This window comes from Diabrotica undecimpunctata, chromosome 8 (assembly GCF_040954645.1).
Source record: "Diabrotica undecimpunctata isolate CICGRU chromosome 8, icDiaUnde3, whole genome shotgun sequence".
NCBI classification, from domain to species: Eukaryota; Metazoa; Arthropoda; class Insecta; order Coleoptera; family Chrysomelidae; genus Diabrotica; species Diabrotica undecimpunctata.
This window is the reverse complement of record NC_092810.1, coordinates 124,147,214-124,171,221: the sequence shown is the minus strand read 5'-3', so window position 1 is coordinate 124,171,221 and position 24,008 is coordinate 124,147,214. Positions and strand designations below refer to the sequence as shown.

Here is a 24,008-nt window from a genome sequence, read left to right as displayed (position 1 = left end):
ATTTTTATTATTTTGTACCCTTTTTCTAAGGCCTTATGAAGCCTCGTGAAGCATTCTTTGGCGGTAGAACAAACGCCATAAAGAAGAAGAAGAATCATATGAAAACAGATGGCAAAAAGGGAGTTTTAGATAATAACAGCCAGCAAAATAATATTGGTAACCGGATATCGATAAACAACGATCCACAGAAAAGCTACACTCCAAGTAGAATAGGTTATCTTTGTAAAGATGAAATACGATATGTATGATATACATGTATATTATTAATAAATTATGTTAATTTGACCAGTGTTTTATTTTCGGTGTTCTCTAAGTTTTTAAATTCATAGCTAAGTTTATTACCGTGTTTTGGTGTTATTTATTATTTATGTATATTACATTACCCTAAGAAGCCCTTCATAGTCACGCTCGTAGGGTACAGAGGTGTCTTATTACCACTATTTTTTGTGTAACCTCGTAAAATTTTAAAATATATTTTTTACTGAAATTTTTCCACTTCACCCTCGTATTTTGTTTTATTTTTATTTTATCAATACTATTTTATGTTTATTTAAAGCATTTTTTTTTGACTATATAGACATATACGAATAATAGTGTTAAATTTTTGGTAGTGCTAAAACGTTTTATAAAAAAAGGAAAGCTGTTTGGCTAGCATTGTAGGCATGGCCTGATAACCACAACGGGGGTGAAGCGTTGGTGTGGTAGGTCTAAATACATCTGCTGTAATATTCTTCGTAAACGATGTTTTACATACTTGGCAAAAAAATGTCACCTCAATATTGACTGAGCACTTGGGGTCGCATTTACACATAAGTGGCTTACGATTGTGAAACATCTTATGGCTTAATAATTATCTTAATCACTATGTTTAAACTACTTAAATAATATGCTTTTTAATAAAACGCTGCTATCAACTCGAGAGTAAATGACACTATTCAATAATTTCTAGACCATTTACAATTTACTCATCCTACATGTCCTAATGTACATCAAGAAATTCAAAAGAGTAAAGATACGAAACATCCCAGGCCTCTATCTGATATTTATTATAATCTTATAATAATATATATACATATATATATATATATATATATATATATATATATATATATATATATATATATATATATTTCTTATGTATTCTTATGACGTTATTTGTTAAAACATAATAGAATTACTGAACAGATAAAGAAATACAAAACCTACTTATCGAATATAAAAATAGTTTAAACACTTTTCTCAGTGTAGTAATAGAAATAGCATTCTTTGTTTGTGAATCCAGGAATTTTTGCAGTTAATTTGCATGACACATGTTTATCTAAGAATTTTGTCTATGAAATTTATAGTTTATTGCAACTGCATCCTGTCTAAAAAGCAATAGACCCATTGAATAAACTAGTATCTACAAACATATGATTCGCAGACCTTAAATGCAGCTGGATAATATGTGAATTTCCCATGATATAATTACAAATACAATTGTCTGACTAATTATTGAAATGCATAAAAAGACGGGATGATCCATTTTCTGCGACATTTTCTAAACAACTAACAATGGGTAAGTTACTCTATATAAACAATTATTAATCAAGTGTCTTAAATACCTATATTTTTCCAGAACAAGCCATCAGAAACAGGATAAGCGCGCACCTCACCCCGCAGCAGAGAGAAAGTTTTTTTAAAATCCACAAGGAAACTAAGTTCCTGTTTATAAAGGATTTTATTGGAAAATTTTTTAGTAAGTTTTTTGTAAAATTTTTATTTTTTATCATTTATTACTGCTTGAAAACTGCTATGCATAGGCCTGCTCTTCTTCTGCATCCCGATGTTTTTTTGAATTGCTATTAGACATATTTCTACTGTTTTATTTTTTATATGCTGATATAGGTAACTACTTGAAACGTATACTGCTATACATAGGTCTGCTCTTCTTCTGCATCCCGATGTTTTTTTTTTTAATTGTTGTTAGACATATTTCTACTGTTTTATTTTTATATGCTGATATAGGTAACTACTTGAAACGTATACTGCTATGCCTAGGTCTGCTCTTCTTCTGCATCCCGATGTTTTTTTTTAATTGTTGTTAATTTCTACTGTTTTATTTTTATGTGCTGATATAGGTAACTACTTGAAACGTATACTGCTATACATAGGCCTGCTCTTCTTCTTCTGCATCCCGATGTTTTTTTTTGAATTGTTGTTAATTTCTAATGTTTTATTTTTATGTGTTGATATAGGTAACTACTTGAAACGTATACTGCTATACATAGGTCTGCTCTTCTTCTTCTTCTGCATCACGATGTTTTTTTTTGAATTGTTGTTAATTTCTACTGTTTTATTTTTATGTGCTGATATAGGTAACTACTTGAAACGTATACTGCTATACACAGGCCTGCTCTTCTTCTTCTGCATCCCGATGTTTTTTTTGAATTATTGTTAATTTCTACTGTTTTATTTTTATGTGTTGATATAGGTAACTACTTGAAACGTATACTGCTATACATAGGTCTGCTCTTCTTCTTCTTCTGAATCACGATGTTTTTTTTTGAATTGTTGTTAATTTCTACTGTTTTATTTTTATGTGCTGATATAGGTAACTACTTGAAACGTATACTGCTATACATAGGCCTGCTCTTCTTCTTCTGCATCCCGATGTTTTTTTTTTTAATTATTGTTAATTTCTACTGTTTTATTTTTATGTGTTGATATAGGTAACTACTTGAAACGTATACTGCTATACATAGGCCTGCTCTTCTTCTTCTGCATCCCGATGTTTTTTTTTTGAATTGTTGTTAATTTCTACTGTTTTATTTTTATGTGTTGATATAGGTAACTACTTGAAACGTATACTGCTATACATAGGTCTGCTCTACTTCTTCTGATGATAGTGTGGTACGGGGAGAGGCTGCACCGAATTCTGTATACCCTGACGATATGACGTCCCTGGGAACCTACAGGGGCCAAAAAAATATTGATTGGGGTGAGGCAGGCCAGCGTGCTGGTCTGGATTTTAAAAGGTACTTTTATTTGTATATTTTTAATACTTGTTTTTAATATGGTGTGTATTTTTTACAAAAGAAGAATAAAGATTTATGAAAAATTTTTATCTTTTAATGTTTTCCTTTTCCCTTCTTTGTTACCCATACTATCCTTTGTATCGGAAATTTACAAAAATTATTAAAATATTATTTCAGTTTTCATACAATCTATAGACTAATAATTTTTCTGATATTCTACCTAATTGTTATTTTATCTGTGCTCTTTTAACCTTTTTTCATTCTGCTTTGTGCTTTGATTTTTTGTTTATATAAATGACATTTTTACAAATAAAAAAAAAGGAAAGCTGTTTGGTTAGTTGAAAACAATGTTCACACTTTAGAGTTTGGACATTATTTTCAACCGTAACAACAGACGGGACGAGAACCCACAGCTTGTATCTGTCGGGTTAATGGGAGAGGCTGAAAAAAGGAAAATTAAGGAAAAGTTTAAAGGTTGTGGTGAGATTTATAGGTATCTTAAGCTAAAATTTATATATTACAAGTATTTCTGTTTCTTCATCTATATGGGAATGATTCCCGGAAATTTATCTACTAATAAAAACATCTGGAGCCATAACAATATGGGCTTATAAAATAGACGCATTGGTCATTTAGCATTTGTCATTTAAACGATATGGCTGAATATTTACTGTTAGTTTTATTAAATAGTAGTGAGTTCGTAAATGTACCAATCCACTCGGTAGTAATCAATTTTCTTAGTTTTTTTTTCACGTGATCGGCTTTTTACCTTCTCCTATTGTGTCAACGAGTACGTTTATACGAACGATATACGATTACGTCGTGATTTTAACACGGGTGAAGTTCTACAAATTCAGTTCGTGGTAGATTCAGTTATCGTCTTAACGATCAACTATATACATAATACTGGCTTATTAGAATTAATTTCTCCACTGCCAGCCATGTGCAAGTTTTTACACCTCATCCTCTTCCTTCCCAGCCTTAGTTTTCTCTCGCCCGTAACACTTTCCCTAAAAGCAACTAGACTTTTTATTTTCTCGCGATAGTTGCGAAGATTTACAAATCAGTGACCTGTGTACGATTCTATAGCCTTTCAGATCATTGCAGTAAGGTACGTTTTTAAACAATTTTCTTTTTCAATTTTTATAAAATTACAGAAATGCTGTGTGAAATTTAAAAAATCTTACCATCAGCGTTTCTTCTCAGTGTTCGTGTCTATTTATAATTCACCTTCTTTTTTATATATACACATAAATGTTACATTTTAAAAGAATAGACAAAATATCTTAATGATTTATTTTAATGAATTTTAAAATTAAAAAAAAAGTTAAAAAATTAGATACTTGTAAAATTAAAAATTGATCCTTTACGGCATTCTTGCGGTTAACTGTAAAAATTTTTTATTAGTAAAAATTTTGAAAGGAGAAAATAGTTTTTTAAATTCAGAATATTAGTTGTCAAAAACTTTTAAAATAATAATAATTTTCAATCTTACATCAAAACAGCTGATTGGCTATAGTCAGCATGCCTATCAACACTGCTGCATCTGCAAAAATAGTTTTTTCAGTTTGTGTTCCATACATAATTATAAACGATTATACTTACTTACAATCAGCTGAATAGTGACATACACTGCTCGTTCTAAAAATGAAAAAAATGTGTGTGACTAATAGATTTTTTTATCTTACCAAATTACTACAAAACTACAAAATACTTACCAAATAGTCCTATAGCTGTAAAGTAAATAAGCTGTATATTTAAAAATAAAAAATAAAAAACGTTTTTTACCATGGTTGTCCATATCTATAAAAATTAAAAAATTAGGGAGCGTCTAAATGAAATTTTAGTTTTTAACTTACATGTAAAAATATGAATAGCTATAAATTCTGCTAAAACTATATAACAATTAGTACAGATATCTTTTTAATATGCTTAGGGCTTACTTATTAACGACTCCACATCTACAAAGAATTGAATAAATGTCTTTTCTTTTTTTCCCGTTTTATTTATACTTACATGCCATTATTGCCGCCACTATAAACAAAAAATTATTACTAATAATAATAATCGGTAATCGATACTTACCTACGGGTCTTATCTCAGCCCTGTTCACTGAAAAAGTAAGGATTTTCAAATGATCTACATTATTAGAGTAAACTCACTTAGGTGTTCATCTAAATAAATCAATATATATATATATATATATATATATATATATATATATATATATATATATATGTAAGTAGAATATATTAAGAATGCTTATAGATACTTACAATATATGCCTTGTTCCTCTGAAAAAAAAAGAATATTGATATATACGTATTATAGTTTCTGGTTTTACTATTTACTTACGTGTTAGTACTAGCTGCACAGCTAGTATAAAGTTGACCATCACCTGTATAACTAAAAAATCTAAATTTTAAAATTGAAGATATAACTGAATGGCCCTTTCTCACCAGCCAAAAACACTATAGATTGTATCGGTTTCATTGTAGCAACTATTCAAATTAATAATATTGTTCCCTATTTATATAGCATGCTGTTTATAATGTTTGCGGTTTTACCATCTTTTCTTTTATTTTTTATAATGCGTCTAATTGATGATTATACTCTGAGAAACTTGAGAAACTTATTTGCCATTTACTGTATTTCCTTAGCATTTCTTGCTGATTGTATGCTTTTTATCCATATTTCTTTGTTGTTTTCTTGCCAGTTTTCCATCTTTTTTTCCTAAAATGAAAAGATATATAGTCGTTCCATAATACGTTTTAAAATAATTCTTTGCAATCCTCCTTTATGTATTCGTTTATTGGTTTCTATCTTAGGTTTCGTATATAACTTGTATTTTTATTATTTTCTTTGATAGTACGCGCTTCGTAGGTCTTGTAATTGACAGTAAAAAAGACTATATTCACGTAAAAGAAGAATAGACGCTATCTTCACGTTGCGTAAAAGAAGAAGAATTGACGTCACGTAAAAGAAGAAGAATTGACGCCGCCTTCACCCCTCGGTCACGTGATGGTTAGGTTAGGTTAGGTTAGGTTAGATCACGTGAAATCTGGGGAAATCTGGGTCAGGGGTCTGGGGAAATTTGCCATATTCTCCGAAGTGGGTGTTCTTTTCTGTTTCATTTTTTGAATGATATCTAAATATTCATCATATTGGGTATCTCTATTTCATTATCTCTAATGTCTTCCATTGCGCCTACTTTCTCTTCCAGGCTTTCTTTGCATCTATATAGTGCTGTGAAGTGTGTTTCCCATGATCTATTGTCAATTTTAACTATTGGTCTGCCTTTTCTTTGTTGAGCTTTTAGGTATCCAAGTAGTTTGGCACTGTCTTTACTATTCTTTTTCTAGGTCCTTTAACAGTTCTTCCATCCACAGTTTTTTTTTGTTCTTGCAACAATTATGATGATGTTCTTCTTTAGTTAATATTCTTGATTTTTCTGTTTGATTTTTGTTTCGCATTCTGCATCAAACTACTCTTTCCTTCTTTTCCATTCGTCCATTTACCGCTTTAAATTCTATAATTTTGTCCCTAATCTTATTGTTAACCATGAATGCTGTGCCGTTTTTCCCTTGCTTGTTTTCTCCCGAGTGGTATATTGAGTAGTTTTTCTTTTTGATATTTCCTTCTCCTTTCCATCGTACTTCTTGTAGTGGTAGTATGTCTATTCTGTATATTTGTATTTTTCTTGCTACCTCTTCCATTTTTCCTGGTCTCAATAATGTTTGAACGTTCCAGGTTCCTACTTTTACTCAAACAGTTGTATTTATTGTAAAGAAGTTTATTGCGGACGGCAGTTAAGTTTATTGCGGGTCAGTTAAAAAGGGTATTTATTTATTACCACGACCGGGCCAAAAACGTAAAAAACACGTTTTTCGATCTTATTTTCTCTCGTTATAACCAAATTTGCCTCGCTATAGAGGGTTATAGTTTAATAAAAATTTCACGAAACGTCTAATGTACCTCGTTATAAGCGAAACCTCGTAATAACCGTGTTCGTTATAGAGGGAGTATACTGTATATGTATATACATAAAAATAGAGAAGTTACTCTGTGCCACCTTTAACAGTAGGCTGATTACAAGTAAACTGTTTAAGATTAAAATCATGAAAATTTTAACAACGTCGTCAATTAATATAACCTATCAACTACGTTATCATCATCATCATCATCATCATCATCCAGCCTTCATTTATTACGTCCACTGCTGGACATAGGCCTCCCTTAAACTCCTCCATTCTTTGCTATTTTGTGCTCTTTGTTGTCAATTTTTGGTGATACGCCTGATGACGTCAGCCCAACGTGTAGGTGGTCTTCCTCTACTACGTTTGTCTGCTCTTGGCCTCCATTGTGTAATTTTGCTCGTCCATCGTGAGTCATGAATTCTTGCTACATGGCCTGCCCCTGCCCAATCCAATTCCACTTTAGTTCCGCTATGCGTTATAATACTCATCCTTCTTCGCAGATCTTCGTTTCTTATTCGGTCCCGCAACGTCACTCCCAGCATAGACAGTTCGATTCGTCTCTGTGCCACTCTCAATTTCGAAGCCGTAGTCTTGGTTAAAGTCACCTATGTTATATCCTCAACAAAATATCAAATAATATAGTAATCGTCTTATATTTAGAGTGGAAACTATCTGAGATACCGTCGACTATTACAACTGCAGAAGTAATTCGACAAGAGGCAACAAGAGTGTAAAAAAGCCCAACCTTTAAAGATCAATATTACATCGGCCGAAAAAAGATCAAACGAAATGTTATAACAAAAGCAATGCCAGAGAGATTCAACCAATTACTTAGAGAAGGCCACTAAAAAAATTATTACCATTATATCCATTGAGGTAGCGTAACCACATTAGAGCAGTTGTTTCGACAGTTAGAGTGGTCATGATGATTGCCTAATCCGTAACCGTGACGACATTATAACAAAATCTCACAATGCCCTATAAAAATTATACATCTCAATACTATAATATAATTATGGCTAAAACTAGTAATTTATTAATAAGGATACATTTTTGGTAAAATTATTTATATATAATAATAATAAATATTTTTATTAGCAACTTCTTATGATGTTCCCTGTATGTTTTATTTGGTTTTTAAACATTGCACACATAACAAAATATTTATAATTACATAAAATAGATATTGTATTCATTTAATACTTTTGCTGAACTTGCGTTCCTAAGTGTTAAAATGTGAATGTGAAATGTGAACCATGCAACTAAGATTTTTTCTAGTATTATATTTCTTTCAAAAAACACAAGGTCTGTTTCCCTTGTCTTTACTTTTAAATAGACAGTATAAGTACAGTCCTCCGGAAAATGATATTACTTTTTATTTATTCCACAGGTAAGCTACGATATTTTTAATAATGTTCTTTTTTATATGTTAATAACATTTTAAAAATATGTCTTAAATATTTTGACAACCTGCATACATTATTTTCTTCTAAACTAAAGAATAAAGATTTTTATATTCGATATTAATATGTGATCAACAAAGTATAAAAAAAATTAATTTACCACTCACATATCCACACACCAAACAAAGAAAATCCCAGCTCCAGGGGACATGAGATTCCTAAAGTTTGGTGTTCTTATGTTCGAAGATCAAGAGGTTACGCCTCGGAGACGGCACTTCCCTGATCATGAAGTTACTGCCACTCTTCTCCAATCATCGCAGATGTAACGTTTGGGTTAGGCATTTCACCCTGGTTTAACTTTGTTTTTGCAAAACATTTAGAATTGCATCTTCTCCAAATGTGTGCCCCGTACAGCGAATCGCTGACCTTGGTTTAGGCCTTGATCACAGGCTCTTCGCACTGCGGCTTTATGTATGCCGGACGATCGGCTGCCGACTTGGCAAATGGTGTTTGCTTACATCGCCAGCCGACCATCCCGAAGGTCCAGCCTCCAAGGTCGTATCTAACGGAGCACGTCCTGATTGCTCAGGAATTACGGTTGCAAAAAAGTCAGTGTACTCTTTTAGATAACCTAAAATTCAGAAAAAATCTTAATTGAATGGTGTGAAGTAGTACAACTTAAACTAGGAGGCGAAACGTGTATTTCCAGGTGAATAGTACCCTCACGTGCCTCGTTCGAGTATGTGATTTTGTATTTCCAGGTGAATAGTAACCTCACGTGCCTCGTTCGAGTATGTGCTTTTGGATTTTTTTTTCTAACCCTATCTAGATTTAGAACTAGATTTCAAAAAACTTGAAGTGAATTAGAGCTATCTTACGATCAAACGAATAGTTACTAAAAACAAAATCTGACTATATTGAAAATGATGATGAGTTACATCAATACATCTCATATACACCCTTATGTTATTCAGCTTAACTGAGTAAACAACAGTAATAATTTCACCAAAACAGCCACCTTAAGCAGACAAGCCATAAATAAATTGTTTTTAAACAAAGGAGGGTTCGTTCAAAACAAAAAGAGTAAAGAATAATAATATTGACCCCAATAACGCCCTTAAAGACAATAATGCAACCAATTAAAGAAATGTTTAATTACAAAATGCACAAAGTTCAAGCGAAAACTGCTCAACCTTTCGAGTACCAGTACCGATATTTTTGTAGAACACGATAATTATTGTACTATTATCAGAGGTAAAACCTTAATTAAAAATAAACTCGTAACATGTTGTTTATTATACTAGAATATAAATAAAAAAAAAACAACTACTGTGGTACGGGCGCATGAGAAGAATGGCAATAGAAAGTCATGCATAGGTCTTTCGCATATTCCTGTAATTTAGTCGCTCCATCTTGTTAGGAATCTTTCTCGTAATATTCGGCATTCTACCTTTTCTTAGATAATAAGTCTTTCAATGTTTTTACAGGCCTACTTCTTTTAGTATCTATCTAAAGTTTTACCATTTGATCCTGTCAAACGCTTTATGGTAATCTATAAAACAAATTTATAATGATATAATAAATTCCCTAGTTTTTTATATTATTTGTTTTATGTTCACAAGGTGTTCTCGAGTACCTCTACCTTTGGTAAATCCAGTTCGCTCTTGGAGAATTTCTCTTTATAGAAAAGTTTTCAGTCTCACATTGATTATGTGTACCATTATTTTGCTGACATATGAGATAAGGGAGATGGTTCTATAATTGCCGCATTTATGGAAGTTGATTTTTTATGTATTGTCGTTATTGTAAATTTTGTTCAGTCGTCAGGCCATTGCATGGAATGTAATTTTTTTACAGAGCAAGTGAACCAATTTTATTACAGTTTCGTCTGTGGCTTTGAGCATTTTTGCTATCATATCTAGACCTAGTGCTCTGTTATACTTGAGTTTACTGATCGCTAGTCTTATTTCATTCTCGAATATATTAGAATCTTCCTCCATTCCTTTAGGGGTTGGATGAACAAGTCCCTGGAGTTGATCATCTTTATATAGATCTCAGCCATATAATCTCCACATGTCTGTTATATCTTCTCTGTTTGTTCTCAGGATTCCTGTGTGGTCTTCAATGATCCAAGTCCTGGCTTTATTTCAAGTCTCTTGTTATGCAGCGTATTTTTCTAGATAAATAAAGGAGAGACATCTATTTACCATCTAGGTAAATAGATGTCTCGACTGATTGTTTGGATCGTGGCTTTCAATTCCTTTACATATATTGTGATAGTACTGTTGTTTATCAGCCTTGCATCTTAGTTTTATTTCTTTGTTGAGGTTTCTTAAACTAGAGTTTTCCCATTTACTATGTCCACCACTTTGACAAATATTTCTTCTATTCTCAATAATTTATTCAGCATTTTTGTTTCACAGGATTATTTAGCTTTGGGCGATTAATTGATGTTGTTACACAATATGTAATAATCTTCCATATTTCTTGTGATGTACCTTTACGAATAGATGGTATATTTTTTTGCACTTCTTGGAGAAGTTCGTTCTTTTTTCTTAGTTCTATCCTCTTTGTCCCTCTTCCTTTGATGGGCGCTTTAAGTTTGACTTTATTTTAGCTACAAGGAAAGTACAATCCGATCCGCATATCGCCCTTAGATATGATCTGACTGTTTAGATTGATGATCTCCAGCGAATGTTAGTGAGGATGTAATGTATTTGATTTCTAGACCTATCTCCAGGACTTATCCAAGTGTAAAGTCGACTTACATGGTGTATTACAAATCGAGTATTCATGATAGAAAAGTTATTTGTAATATCAAAATCAATTAAGCGGTCCCCGCTTAGGTTTGCGGTTTGTCATTTTGGTCAGACCAGAATGACAACACCTATATAGTTCTAGGTCTCACCGCCAGAGAAGTAAACATAATTACTATTATATGTTCTAAAATAGCCCTCGCCTAAACAATGCGTTTCAGCTAGTCCAAAGATTTCAATGTTATACCATTCCAGCTCTATTTCAATAATTGACAGTTTATTTGTGATTGTCTTTAGCCATTATACGTTCCACACGATACCTGATCACTAACATTCAAGTGGCCGGTGGCCAATTCCGCACACCCGAACTCAAGGTAGCGCCGGTCGACATGCGGACCACGTGACAACATCCGAGGCATTTTGTTGGACATCACGCATAACTTTCGTTACATTACATTAACATTACGTGTAAAGGGGTTCATAGAAAGTTGATACCGAGGAATTGTCACTTACACAAGAAAAAATATATCACTTACATAAGTTTATTACTTATCAGTGCGTTGACCTATGTGTGCGTTTCTTTTAATAGTTCCAAAAAGAACTGATACAGAATAACACTCTTAATAGCATACGCCGATAAGCACCTAGCTTATTGGGAACGTAAAAAGTTAAGCATTTATACGAAGGATATACGCCAATAGAGTAAATACAGCACTGGCGCTTCAGTTTTAAGCTCTATTGTTAAAGTAATATGTTCCAGTACCAGTAGTCAGTGAACTTGACATTATCCGATACTTTAAAATAAACAGGCTAGGATGTCTATAGCTATAAAGTTTTATACTATATGTTCGAAACTGTAAGACAACTAATAGGATGACAGGAATAGATCAAAGCTCACAATAGGTTATAAGCCAAGAGTTGTGATGAATTCTATTTTAGATAATCAATTTTCTTTGATTTTCATTTTCTTTACAATTTTTAACAAGCTGTTTTCTTATATATTTACTTTAATAATTTCTACAATTAGGAAAGGCATAAATATAATGTATGCAGGTTAGATTCTTTAAATAGTTAAATATTACATACTTTTAATTGTATATTTAATAAACAAGGAACCTAAGCAAAAATAAAGCAAATATTTTTTAGGAGTAACTTAAGCACTCCTTATCAACTGTTGATTGGAGATACTTATCTTTTACAAAATTCGAAGTTTGACCCTCAATTGTCAACGAAAATCATTATACACGGATGGACACATGACAAAGACACGCCTTGGGTGCAGGAACTGAAAGATGGTAAGTGAATAATCAAAATTAAATTTAAATCAAATAAAAAGATTTTGGTTTGCTTGAACCAACTTTTTAACCAAAAGCTTCAAGTGTGTGAAAAATTACATTAAAAACGTAATCTTACTAGTACTAGTTTTATTAAAAGTTACTTTTACGTCTTAAAATCCGTTTTCCTCTAGACGAATCACGATAATCGCTGAGTGATGATCATTCGGAGATAATTGTGAGAAACATAGGATATCTTAGTAATAACATTTCGTTACATTATCTATAGAGCCAGTTTTCTCAGCACGACTACGACTGTAGTCGGTTGCGATGGTGGGATAATTGAATTCGTCAGTCGCCAAAGATTTTTTCGAGCGACAAAATCATCCAGTCATAGTCCATGTATTTTCTGGAGAAGACGAATTGCTACTCGATCAAATGGTCATACACCAATCATCGGCCTCCTTTACCTTTTAAAACAAATATTATGTATCCTTTTTATGCCGTATAACTGGTGACGTAGTCTATCAATAAATATCTGAGTAATCGTTTTCTTTTACTCAGTTCATTTTAATTTTACGCTAACTTAACCAGTAAATAAATCTAGAAAAGAAACACAATAGAAATAAACCACTCGATTAAAAAAATAATCCTGCAATTAACAAATCGTAGACTCTCACAGGAAAATGACATCTGACGATTATCGATCCACAATTTTAGCTAAATTCTAAAATATCATACCACAGCGATCATCCTTACAATCGTTACGAAGAAAATAGACCTGTATTATTTCATCCAGTTTTTCGTCGCATAGAGTTTAATCAGTTTATTCACTTTCAAGCGCAGAAGCACTTTCAATAAGAAAGCAGTATTATGCAATGGAAAACTTGGAATAGAAATTAGAACTGGAGTATTGAGACGTATTCTCTACCCTTCTATATGGAGTTGAAGCCTGGACAATTATGGACGCAACTGAAAAAAAAGACTTGTCAGCTTTGAGGTGTGGTGTTATCGAAGAGCGTGGAAAATATCATGGCACACGTATCACAACACGTAACAAACACGAAAACATTAAGAAAGATGAAAAAAGAAAAAGAAATGCTCAACACTGTAAAGGCTACTTTGGTCACATACTAAGAAATGAAAATTATAAGTTGATGTAATTGGTTATACAAGGAAAAGTGGAAGGAAAAAGAGGACCGTGGAGACCACGCACGTCATGATTGAAAAATTTAAAGTAGTGGAGTGGAAAACCAACAATACAAATCTTCAAAACTGCTACAGACAGAGTAAAATGGGTCGTGATGATTGTGAATGTCCTTAAAGGATGAGGCACACAAAGAAGAAGAAGAATCTGTTTATATATTTACTATTTTTTTTGCTAAGTTAAGGTTTTTATCCCATTATAAACGTATTGTAAATTGTTATTTGTCCATATTAGCAAAATGCTTGAACGTTTTATTCTTAGGGCCGATAGTTCGAAAGCTAATCAAACTTGATTGTAATCAAATATTAATTTAAAATCAAATACGTCACATTTTGAGATTATGTTGACTGATTTATTTTATTCAATTTTATTACTTTGCGTTTTAATTTAAAATAAACCATAATTAAACTCTTTCTGACGTTAATTTCATGTTTTCATTTACATATCAATAATAATAATAAGCAATTTTTAATAATTTTGACAGCTGCTGTGACGTATTTGATTGTAATTAAATATTTGATTATTGTTCGAACAATCGGCCCTAAATAATCCATATTTATCATACAGTTTTAGCTACAAGTGGTTCTTGGAATGTTATAGTCGTTGACTGGGGTCCTCTTTCACATTCTTTGTATGTTGAAGTTCGAGTACATAATTATGTAGTTACCAAACAAGTTAAAACGTTTATGCACTTTTTGGCAGATGCCATATACTATCCAATGTCAAGTATACATTTCATAGGCCACAGTATGGGAGCACAGATTGCAGCTGGTGTTGGTTGTTTTGTTCAAAGTGAACGAAATGAGAAAATTGGAAGAATTACAGGTAAGTACAAATATTTTTGGTAGGAAGTAATCCATATGAAGTCTACTGATCTGACTATCGTTTTCTTGAGATGTGTGTAGTTCTATTTTGATCGACTTTTAAATTGGGTGTTTAGGATATAATCGTTAAAGAAATTGAACTCAAAGAATCAGAAATAATCACCGCTTTAACGATACTATCATTAATAAATTTAATTTTTCTAGATAAAAAGCGAATAATTCGGCTGTCTGTATACTATAGTAAGGAGAAAGGTAAAATGTATTGTAGGTTAGGTCAGTTATAATACAAGATATACTGGCTGCTGCAATATAGTCGCGTTCCCTCAATTCGACAGAGAAAAAGTGCGCAAAGCAGTCCCTGAATCTCTATCTAATGGGCTGGGTTTATCGACCACGTGACCTCACTGGTCATTTAGCAAAATGCAAAATGTTTGAATTAGATTTTTCTCGACGGGAGAAGTTACCCATTTCCTCAATACCTCTTTTGACGGATAAATCGGGCAATTCTTTAGTGATTTTAGTGAAGCTGGATAATCCTTTTCTACAAACGTTTTTTCTCTTGAATTTATAGTAGAACTAGTCTCACTCGTAAATGTAACTTTGCTTACTGCAGTACGCGATTGTAGAATTTGAGAGGTAGAACAAATTAATATCATTTAGATTGCCACCTTGAGTTTGATTGAAATTGGTTACCAATTTAGAGAGAAGACTGCATTTAAGTAGGATTTGGTAGAGTTAATTTTTGAACCTGAGTGGTTGATATTATACCTACTGTTAGTGTTTTTAAACAATTGTTTGAACTATGGCATGTTTCCCTATATTTATATCATATTCCATTACCTTGAGATATAAAAATTCTGTAAATAGTGTTTTTTATAATTTATTTCAATAGAATTTTGAATAGTATCTAATAATATGTAAGCTGACAAATACTTGTCTTCTAAAGCTTAATATGTAGATATATTCTTGTAGAGTAGCATCGACTTATAAAAAGGTTATGGGGGAAATAAGATTTATGTCCATCTCTTTCAATTTTCGGATTCATTGTGTGGAATTGTTGGATAGATATTGGAAAATAGTAGTCTTTCTGCTAGAATTAGAAATCTTCCTACCTGTTAGATTTCTCCTTATACTCCAGTAGAACCATAGGAGCTGGCATCAAAATACCAATAATATCATCTTATCCTCGACCTAGGTGGAACTTTCAAAAAGCAGACTAGGCGACTTTTACTGAGACATTGGACAAATGTCTGGGATGGATAACCCCAACACGTGCAAACTACATGGGATTTGTTGGCGCGGTTATCTTTACAGCGAAGAAAACTATACCCAGAGGATGTTGTAAAGAGTATGTCCCAGGACGGGATGAAAAATAAATTGTATTAAGGAGACAACGAAAGCCAAGACCAAGATATTGCGGACGAACTACTGCACAGTTTTGATGCAGCCAGACGACAAAAATGGATGAACTGTGAAAAAATTAGACTTTAGTAAATCAAGCAGAAAGCAAGGTCTTTACTTAGAAAACTTGGTAGTAGCAGACTCCCAACTGGAGACAAAGTATCAATAGTTCCCAACAGAGTAGCCTCCCACATTGTAGCAACCTCAAGAGCACCTAGAGATCGTGACCACACCACCAAAGTAAAACAAGAACTAAAAATACTAAAGTCTGCATGCCCGCCTACATCAGAATACTCTGATCAGTTTACTCCAGAAGAAATTATTTCAGCAATATCAGAAATTAAGTCTGAAAAGGCACCCGGATACGATAAAATCCATCCAGAATTTTAACTCCACTGTGGCAAATATGCTATGAAATGGCTGGTTGATTTCTATACAGATATGTTAAAATCAGGAGAAATCCCCCTTTCACTAAAAAAAGGCCTCCATTATAGCCATATTAAGACCAGGAAAGGCAAATGATCAGCCCCAAAATTACCGACCGATTGCACTGCTGAGCTGTGTCTATAAACTGTTGGAACGCTTAATCTCCAACAGAATTAGTACGTTTCTCATTTATACTGACCAGCTATAACAGATTTTCTACAATTTTCTAATCTATCATCTAGCTTCTTATAGATCTTACTTTTTTTTATCTTTTACTTTTTATCTAGAACTGGATGCGGAGTGGCGTCTTACTTTTCTAAAAATAGATAAAGTTGTTAAGAATTAGCCACGAGTCCTACATTTGAAAAACCTAGTCATCACAGGGAAATCACGAGAATATCATCAATTTTTGTAATTAGCAATTATTCCTACTTGTGAAATTTTTTGTTTTAGGACACTAGTTACACCAATTTATGTTACTATTTTTAAATATCTAGAATTCGTTATTTACATTCTTAAATTTTAGGTTTGGATCCAGCAGGTCCTCTTTATGAATGGCCTCATATTGAATCTTTGGATGAAGTGTTAGATCCTACAGATGCGACTTTTGTTGACGTTATCCATACAAATGGAAGATACGTAGGAATGATGAGTCCAGCTGGACACGTTGATTATTACCCGAATGGCGGTGAACAACAATGGATGTGCGAATTATGTAAGTACTGAATAAATTTCTAAAGTCGATAGTGGGTGTAACACATCTTTTGTCGCCTAACCGAACATAGCAACCATATACAGAAGAAGATCAACAAGCTTGCAAAATACTCCAATGTAATGGGTCTTAAAATAATTACAGAAAAATCAAAAATCAAAAATCAAAAATCAAATAGAGGAAGTAGATACTTTCACGTATCTGGGATTAATCACGAAAAAAAAGGCGGTGGTAGCTGATCAGACATAGAAAAAAGAATAGTAAAGGCACAACAATCATATAACTCCTTAAACAAGATCTAGAACATACGTGATATATCAGAATAAACCAAAATTAAAATATTTAAGAGCTGTATTAAGAGTACAGTACTGAATGGCGCAGAATCTTGGATACAGGAAGAAACAACTACCAAAAAAATTACAAACCTTATATAAATAAATCATTGAGAAAATTATAAAAATATACTGATGTTAAAAAAATAAATGCAAAACAGTCACAATTTAAAGAATGAAATAGAAAATGGATTGAACATAAACTAAGGAAAGACCAAAATAATATACCCAGACAGACACTCAAATACCAAACAGATGGAAGAAGAAGAAGAAGAAGAAGATCAGATAATAGCTGGAGAACAACTGTGATAAGAGAACAGAAATAATTGGCCTGAGATGGAGAGGTCAAACAGAGAACAAGATATAGAGAGGAATGGAAAAGACTTGTAGGGGAAATTTCGAAGGAATAAAACAGAAGAAGATTAGCTGATCCAGCCAATCAGACATCTTTTACTTTTGCCTAAGAAATGCAAGTGCGTACAATACTTCATAAGGAGGATAGTGACTCCAACGTCACTCTACGTTGTCCGATGTATTGCCTCCATCTTTTTCTGTCTTCCTAATCTAATTTTTGTAGATTACTGGCCCTCATGTATCTAGTTACGCTCTGTTTCCAACTGATGTTTGACGTTTCTCTTCTTCGACGTTCTTTCGGTTTCCAGTTCATTAGCCGTTTCTGATATCCTTTAAATGTGTTGACACCATGTTAACTGTTAAGGTGGATATATTACGACTTGCAAAAATTACCTGCTTTCTTTTACACAGGTTTTAGGCTCATCATAATAAAATATATTTGTGCTTTACAATATGTAGGAAATTATCAAATTATGTCATACACTGGATTTTGTGTTCGTCAAGGTCATTCAGGTTTCACTGTACCTAATTGTCCCTCTCCCTCTCTCTCTCTCTTTCTCTCTCTCTTCCTTAAAATGAAATGCTAAAATAGATTTATAAATATAAGGGACTTATAAATAATTATTAACTTAATTTCTGTATTTATATTATTTGTTTTTTTTTAGGGAGCTGTAGCCATATAAGAGTTTGTGAACTGTTCATTGCCTCTGTTAGAAAACCAGATCTGTTTAAAGCATTTTCTTTTCAGTCTTGGATGAAATACGTTAATGGGTCAATGAAATATCTGGAAGTTTATCCTATGGGGTTAGCGGCAACTCCGGATATTCCAAATGGAATATATTTCTTGGAGGTCAACAATGAATATAAAGACTACGTATCCAGCAAAACAACTTTAATAGATAGCTACGGATTTTATTTTGGGGAATGGTTAAATATGGATATTATTAATAGTTATTTAAAGAGATAATAATTTTAAAAGTCTTTTTAACATTTATATTTTAATAAAGTATTTATATTACAAAAATCTAATGTGTTATTAAATTAACGTTAATAATTAATATAAATTAATACTTTTCCGATTTTTTATTATTATTTAACACTTAATAAGATATTTATACACATTACAATATGATCAACATTTATCAAGGAACAATTTTTTTTTCAACCTAAATTATTACTGAATATGTATAAGGATAAACTTACTATTTAGGTACCTTAGGTTGTAATAATTTACTACATAAACATTAACGTGCACAATCATTGCAATACAATTTGTTTTTCAGTTGTTGCTTAACTAACTCAAAGGACTTCTTCCTCTTAAGTCGTCCTATCAAATCACCACCACCACCATCATCAAATCAGTTACTGCTAATATGCTTCAAGTCATCAGTCCATCAATTGGAGAGCGTCCTCTGCTCTGTAGTGCTTTTTGTCTTGGTCTTCACTCGACAATACGTTTTGTCCATAGGTTGTCTGATAATCTGGCGACGTGTCCTACCCAATTTCATTTTAGCGACGCGATTTTTTCGATGGCGTCTGTTGTTTTTGTTCTACGACGTATTTCTTTGTTTGGGATTCGATCTCTCAGAGAGACACCCGACATCTGGCGCTCCATAGCCCTCTGAGTCATGGGAATTCTATTCACTCCCTTTTTTGTGACTGATAATGTTTCCGCTTCATAAGTGAGTACAGGCAATATCAATGGTCAAACATTTTCCTCTTTAGGCATATGGGTAGGTCCGATTTAAATACATAGTTTAATTTACCAAATGCTGCCCAGGCTAATATTATGCGACATGGGAAATCACATGTCTCGTTATCTCTGTCCAACCGAATTTCATGTCCTAAGTACTTATATGATGCAGTCTGCACAATATCTCTTCCATCAACAGCAATATTTCGATCTTAGCACTAGATTAGTCATTTTATAATTTTTAAATCATTATTATTGCATCATCCATACGACTGCTCTAAGGACGATGTCATCCGCAAATCTCAAATGACTGAGCTCTCTCATGGTATGATACCATGCTTGTTCAGATCTGCCTTCTTACAAGTATGTTCTAATTCTAATGTTAGTGTAGCGATGGTCTCTTCGGCGTTATGGCAATGCTTGTGACATTTTCTGATGGCTTATGGTATCAAATGCTTTCTCATAGTACATGAATATCATTACCAATGGTTTGATATATTCTGCAGACTTTTACATCAGGTTCTTTATCACTAGTAAGTGGTCGTTAGCGCTGTATCCAGATCTAAATCCAGCTTGTTCTCTAAGCTGATAGAAGTCTAACTTAGCGTCGAGTCTTTTTTTGATAATTTTTGTGAAAAGTTTATATATGTCTGAGAGCAAACTGATAGGACGGTAGTTTTTTAGACCTGTTATGTCTCCTTGCTTGTGTAATAAAACAATGACTTCATTGTTCAGTTAAGAAGGAGATTTTCCTTGATAGACGCATTCAGTGAAAAGCTTGGCCGAAGCCTGGATAATTTTATTTCCACCTAGTTTGATCTCCTCGATCACTACTACATCATTGTAAGGGAATTTGTTATTTTTCATTTCTAAAAGTGCCGTTTTGATTTCGTATGTATTTATCTCTGGCATTAATTCTGATCCCTGGTTTGTGATTTTGAGCAGCAACTTGCCTTTAGTAGGTGCTCTCATATATTTCGCGATAATTCGCAAAGGATTCGACAACCTTAAGGATTTTGGTTCTATTTGTAGTAATATTTCCATCTTTGTTTCTTATTTTGTACATATTTTTGTTACCTATGTTGTTCGTATTTCACCTTAAATCTTTTAAACTTTGGTTTTCTTGAATTATTGTAGTTATTGCTCGTGTATTGTTTTCTCTTGCATATTTTTGGATTGACCGATGGATATAATTATTTAATTTCTTCATTGTTGTGTAGTTGGAGCCGTATTTTTCCGTCAGCTGTTTTTTTTTACCTATTAGCTTTTTGGTATTTTGGCTTAGTTTTTCTTTATGGATCAGAACGGTCGGGCAGCACACCCTTTTCGTTTCTTTTAGTGCCTTCATTATGCTAGCATTTGCTTGATCTACATCTTCTATTTCGTCTTGCAAGTCTTGTATATGTCTGGGTAGTGTATCTTCAAACAGGTCGTTGTTTTCCGGGGAAATTTTTACCAAAAAAAGAATTCATCGTGGATAAATTTTCCTGTTGTAGGAAGTTTAGCAATCTTTGCCCTCATTCATTTCTTTCGCTATATCCATACTTGCCCATTGCTACTCCTGTATCATCTTATTTATACCCCAATTTCGCATTAAAGTCGCACATAATTATTGTATAATATGCTCGTGTTTCATGTAACGCTGTTTCTAGGTCCTCATAAAATTCTTCAATTTCTTCATCCGAATTGGTAGTCGTTGGGGCATGTGTCTGGATAACCTTAAGATTATATCTTAAATTTAGTTTGAAGATGAGGTATACAATCACAATTTTCTGTGTGCCTTCTATGTATAATGAATCCTAGTGCACTATTTAAAGTGTCCTCTTCTCCTCTAAAATGAAATACATGTCCTGATTTAAGAGCATACTAAATATGCATTGTCAAAGAGCTGGATGGCCTGACTATTGATGTGTCGAAAAAATAATTGTAAAAAGGTAGAAGGAGTATTTTCAAGAGCTCTTGAGTTCAGAAAAAAAACGAGAACAAGCAGAAGAAATAATGCACCACATAAAAAAAAGCTAGATGAAGAACCAACATTAGAAGAAAGTGTGTATGCTATAAAAGACAAAAAGCGCTTGGCATGGGAGAAATTTTTCACAAAAAACTAATTTTCTGCATATTAACAGTAGAAGTCACCCCAGAAGACTGGAAAGAGGGTCAAAAGACTGCGAAAATTAATGAGGTATAATAATTTTAAATGTCATTTAAAAGATATCAGGGTTTATATATCGTCGACTTGAGCCATTGACAAGGCAAATAATAGGAGAATAGCAATAAGGTTTTAAACCAAAAATATCAACTATAAATAAAAGACATATGTTCATGGGTATACTTGGAAAATCTTTTGAATATAACATACCAACATATAACCTGTATATCGATTTCAAACAGGGGTTTGATGGATTTGCTTCCATAAACAAAAGATGCTAAAGCAATTATCCATGCTAGGTATACCCAAAAATTTGGTCAAACATATAAAAATGACTTTGGACAGTTACAAATCAGTGGTGCTAATAAACGGAGATCTGACAGAGGCATTCGGTATTGAAAATGGAGTTAGGCAGGGTGATGCCATATCAACAGTACTTTTTAATCTAACTTTGGAAGTCATTATTAGAAAATAAGATAATAACTGCGTAAGTTAGAGTTTTTCCTTCAATAGTTCCTAGAATCATCCTTATAATTTTGTTAATAATTGATAAATTTAACTATATTTTTTTTATTAATCGCACCATTTACTGAGAGTTATTAGCGGGAGAACAAAATACAATAAATACAATATAAAAATTGCAAACTGAGTGTTTCAGTGAAGAAAAACGCAATTAAAGTAAATTACAATTTTATTTAGTCGGTAGTTAATTAAAAACGAAAGTTTTATAATATTCTTCTTCTTCATTTAGGAGCCTTTAACTGTCTCATTGTCTCTTGCTATCTTCTGTCATTGTCTTTCCAACTTTTCTTTTACATCTTACAGCCATATTTTTGGAGTTGGAGTCTCCATTGTGGAATGCATTTAGTGTACCTGGTATCATCTTATCTGGCATTATATCTGACAACATAATATGCTACCCAAGACCACTTCCATGCAGCAGCACATTGTATTACTTTCTTGGCTTTCGTTCTTCTACGTATTTTCATCTTTTTCGCGATCTTTTAAAGTTACCCTCAGCATCTAAAAGTCGTTTCACTGCACGCTGTTTTGTTCTCATTTTGTTGGCGAGTTTTATAGTCAACCTAATTGTCTCTAGACCGTATGTTATTAGTGGAAGGATTCGAGAATTAAAAACTTTTGCCTTGAGATTTATGGTAGTATTATTTTTCTTAAAGGCAATTCTAAGTCTGCCAAAGGCGAATGTTATACGAATTATTGAGTCTACTTCCGCATGTTGGTTTTCTCTGGAGGTTACAATATTCACATAAAGAGCAATTTAATTTAGACACAAGGTAACCATGATCTGCTGTGTTCTATAAGCAAACGAGCTGCTTTAACGTATAACTGGCGTCCAATGCTTGTTTCACACCATGAATTTATTGCAGTCTTAATATTGTGTAGAAACGACTGTAACTAGTGCCATACTATTTCTTACACACTTAGCATTATTGTTTAATGAAGCTCCGACGAAACACCGACGACGCACTTTGTATTTCTTCCCGTGCGTGATAATCAGATTTTGATGATGAGATTTGAGTATGAGATGGAATCGAAATAAAACGAAGTTATTGTTTTGCTTCGCATAGAAGATGTAACAGATATTGGATAAGATAGCCTAGTGTATTATTTCTCTATAGCTGTTTTATGGTCATTATCGTAGCTTTGGAAACGTTGTAATCACTTATATAAATTAACGCTTATACAATTGCGTACAGTTTTACAGATACGATGCTACTGATGGTAATTTAAATTGTCATATAGTATTTGTGGTAATAGCTGCTGATCCTATACCGTGAGTGGATTTGTATGCATATGTATAAATGAGGTTACAATCGGAAAAACAAGAAAGTTGGTTTGAAAGATTGGTTTATTATTTTATGGCAGGTTTTAAACTTATTGTATAGGAGGTATGGTCCAGGTTGGAGATAAAGCTTTAGTTGACGCATCGACGAATTTTGGAAATTGGACGCTATTAGACGATAAGTACTTTTTAATTCTTTCATAAAATAAAGGATATAATTACTAAAACTAATAAAAAATATTAAAACAAAACAGAATTCATCAAAAATGGATATCAAGCATCCTAATACCTCTCTTCAAAAAGGAAGACAAATCGAACCAAGAAATTTACAGAGGAATTAATTTGTTAAACACAACATTAAAATTAACAACCAAAGTGATAATAAATAAACTGAATGAAATTAATATTAACACTAGCAGAAGAACAACAAGGTTTTAGGTCGGGAAGATCACGCACCGACGCAATATTTATAATGGGGCAAGGCAAAATAAATCATTAGAATTCAACAAACCGGCATATCTATGTTTCGTGAATCTTAAGAAGGCATTTGACTGGGTCAAATTAAAGAACGTTATCCACTTATTGTACGCAAGACTGATACCTTTAGGAATAATCAAAACGATGGAATATATCTACCAAAATAACACAATAAAATTAAAAGTAGAAGAAGAACTAACTG

The 24,008-nt window shown here is 32.8% G+C and overlaps 2 protein-coding genes and 1 long non-coding RNA gene across 6 annotated transcripts in view; all 3 read left to right on the top strand.

Moving 5' to 3' along the window:
• Window positions 1-24,008, top strand: part of Tmc (Transmembrane channel-like) — a 126,487-nt gene that overhangs the window by 66,793 nt on the left and 35,686 nt on the right. Inside the window, exon 1 of one of the 3 annotated variants that reach the window (XM_072540903.1) lies at window positions 3,738-4,128. The exons of the other annotated variants lie outside the window; for them this stretch is intronic. The gene's annotated coding sequence lies outside the window, so the exon portion shown is untranslated. Of the gene's footprint in view, window positions 1-3,737; window positions 4,129-24,008 lie in introns of those variants that run through there. 3 annotated transcript variants of the gene reach the window in all.
• LOC140448552 (uncharacterized) lies at window positions 1,485-3,089 on the top strand. 2 transcript variants are annotated; one of them, XR_011951733.1, is made up of 3 exons: window positions 1,485-1,558; window positions 1,619-1,738; window positions 2,830-3,089. It is a non-coding gene; the product is annotated as an uncharacterized lncRNA (long non-coding RNA). The 2 variants fall into 2 exon arrangements; XR_011951734.1 differs by lacking the exon at window positions 2,830-3,089 and adding an exon at window positions 1,888-2,272.
• Window positions 8,214-18,698, top strand: LOC140448551 (pancreatic triacylglycerol lipase-like). Its single transcript, XM_072541633.1, has 5 exons — window positions 8,214-8,384; window positions 12,300-12,448; window positions 14,202-14,459; window positions 16,812-17,000; window positions 18,349-18,698. Exons 1-5 carry the CDS (start codon window positions 8,251-8,253, stop codon window positions 18,648-18,650), a joined length of 1,032 nt encoding a protein of 343 aa, XP_072397734.1. The 5' UTR covers window positions 8,214-8,250; the 3' UTR covers window positions 18,651-18,698.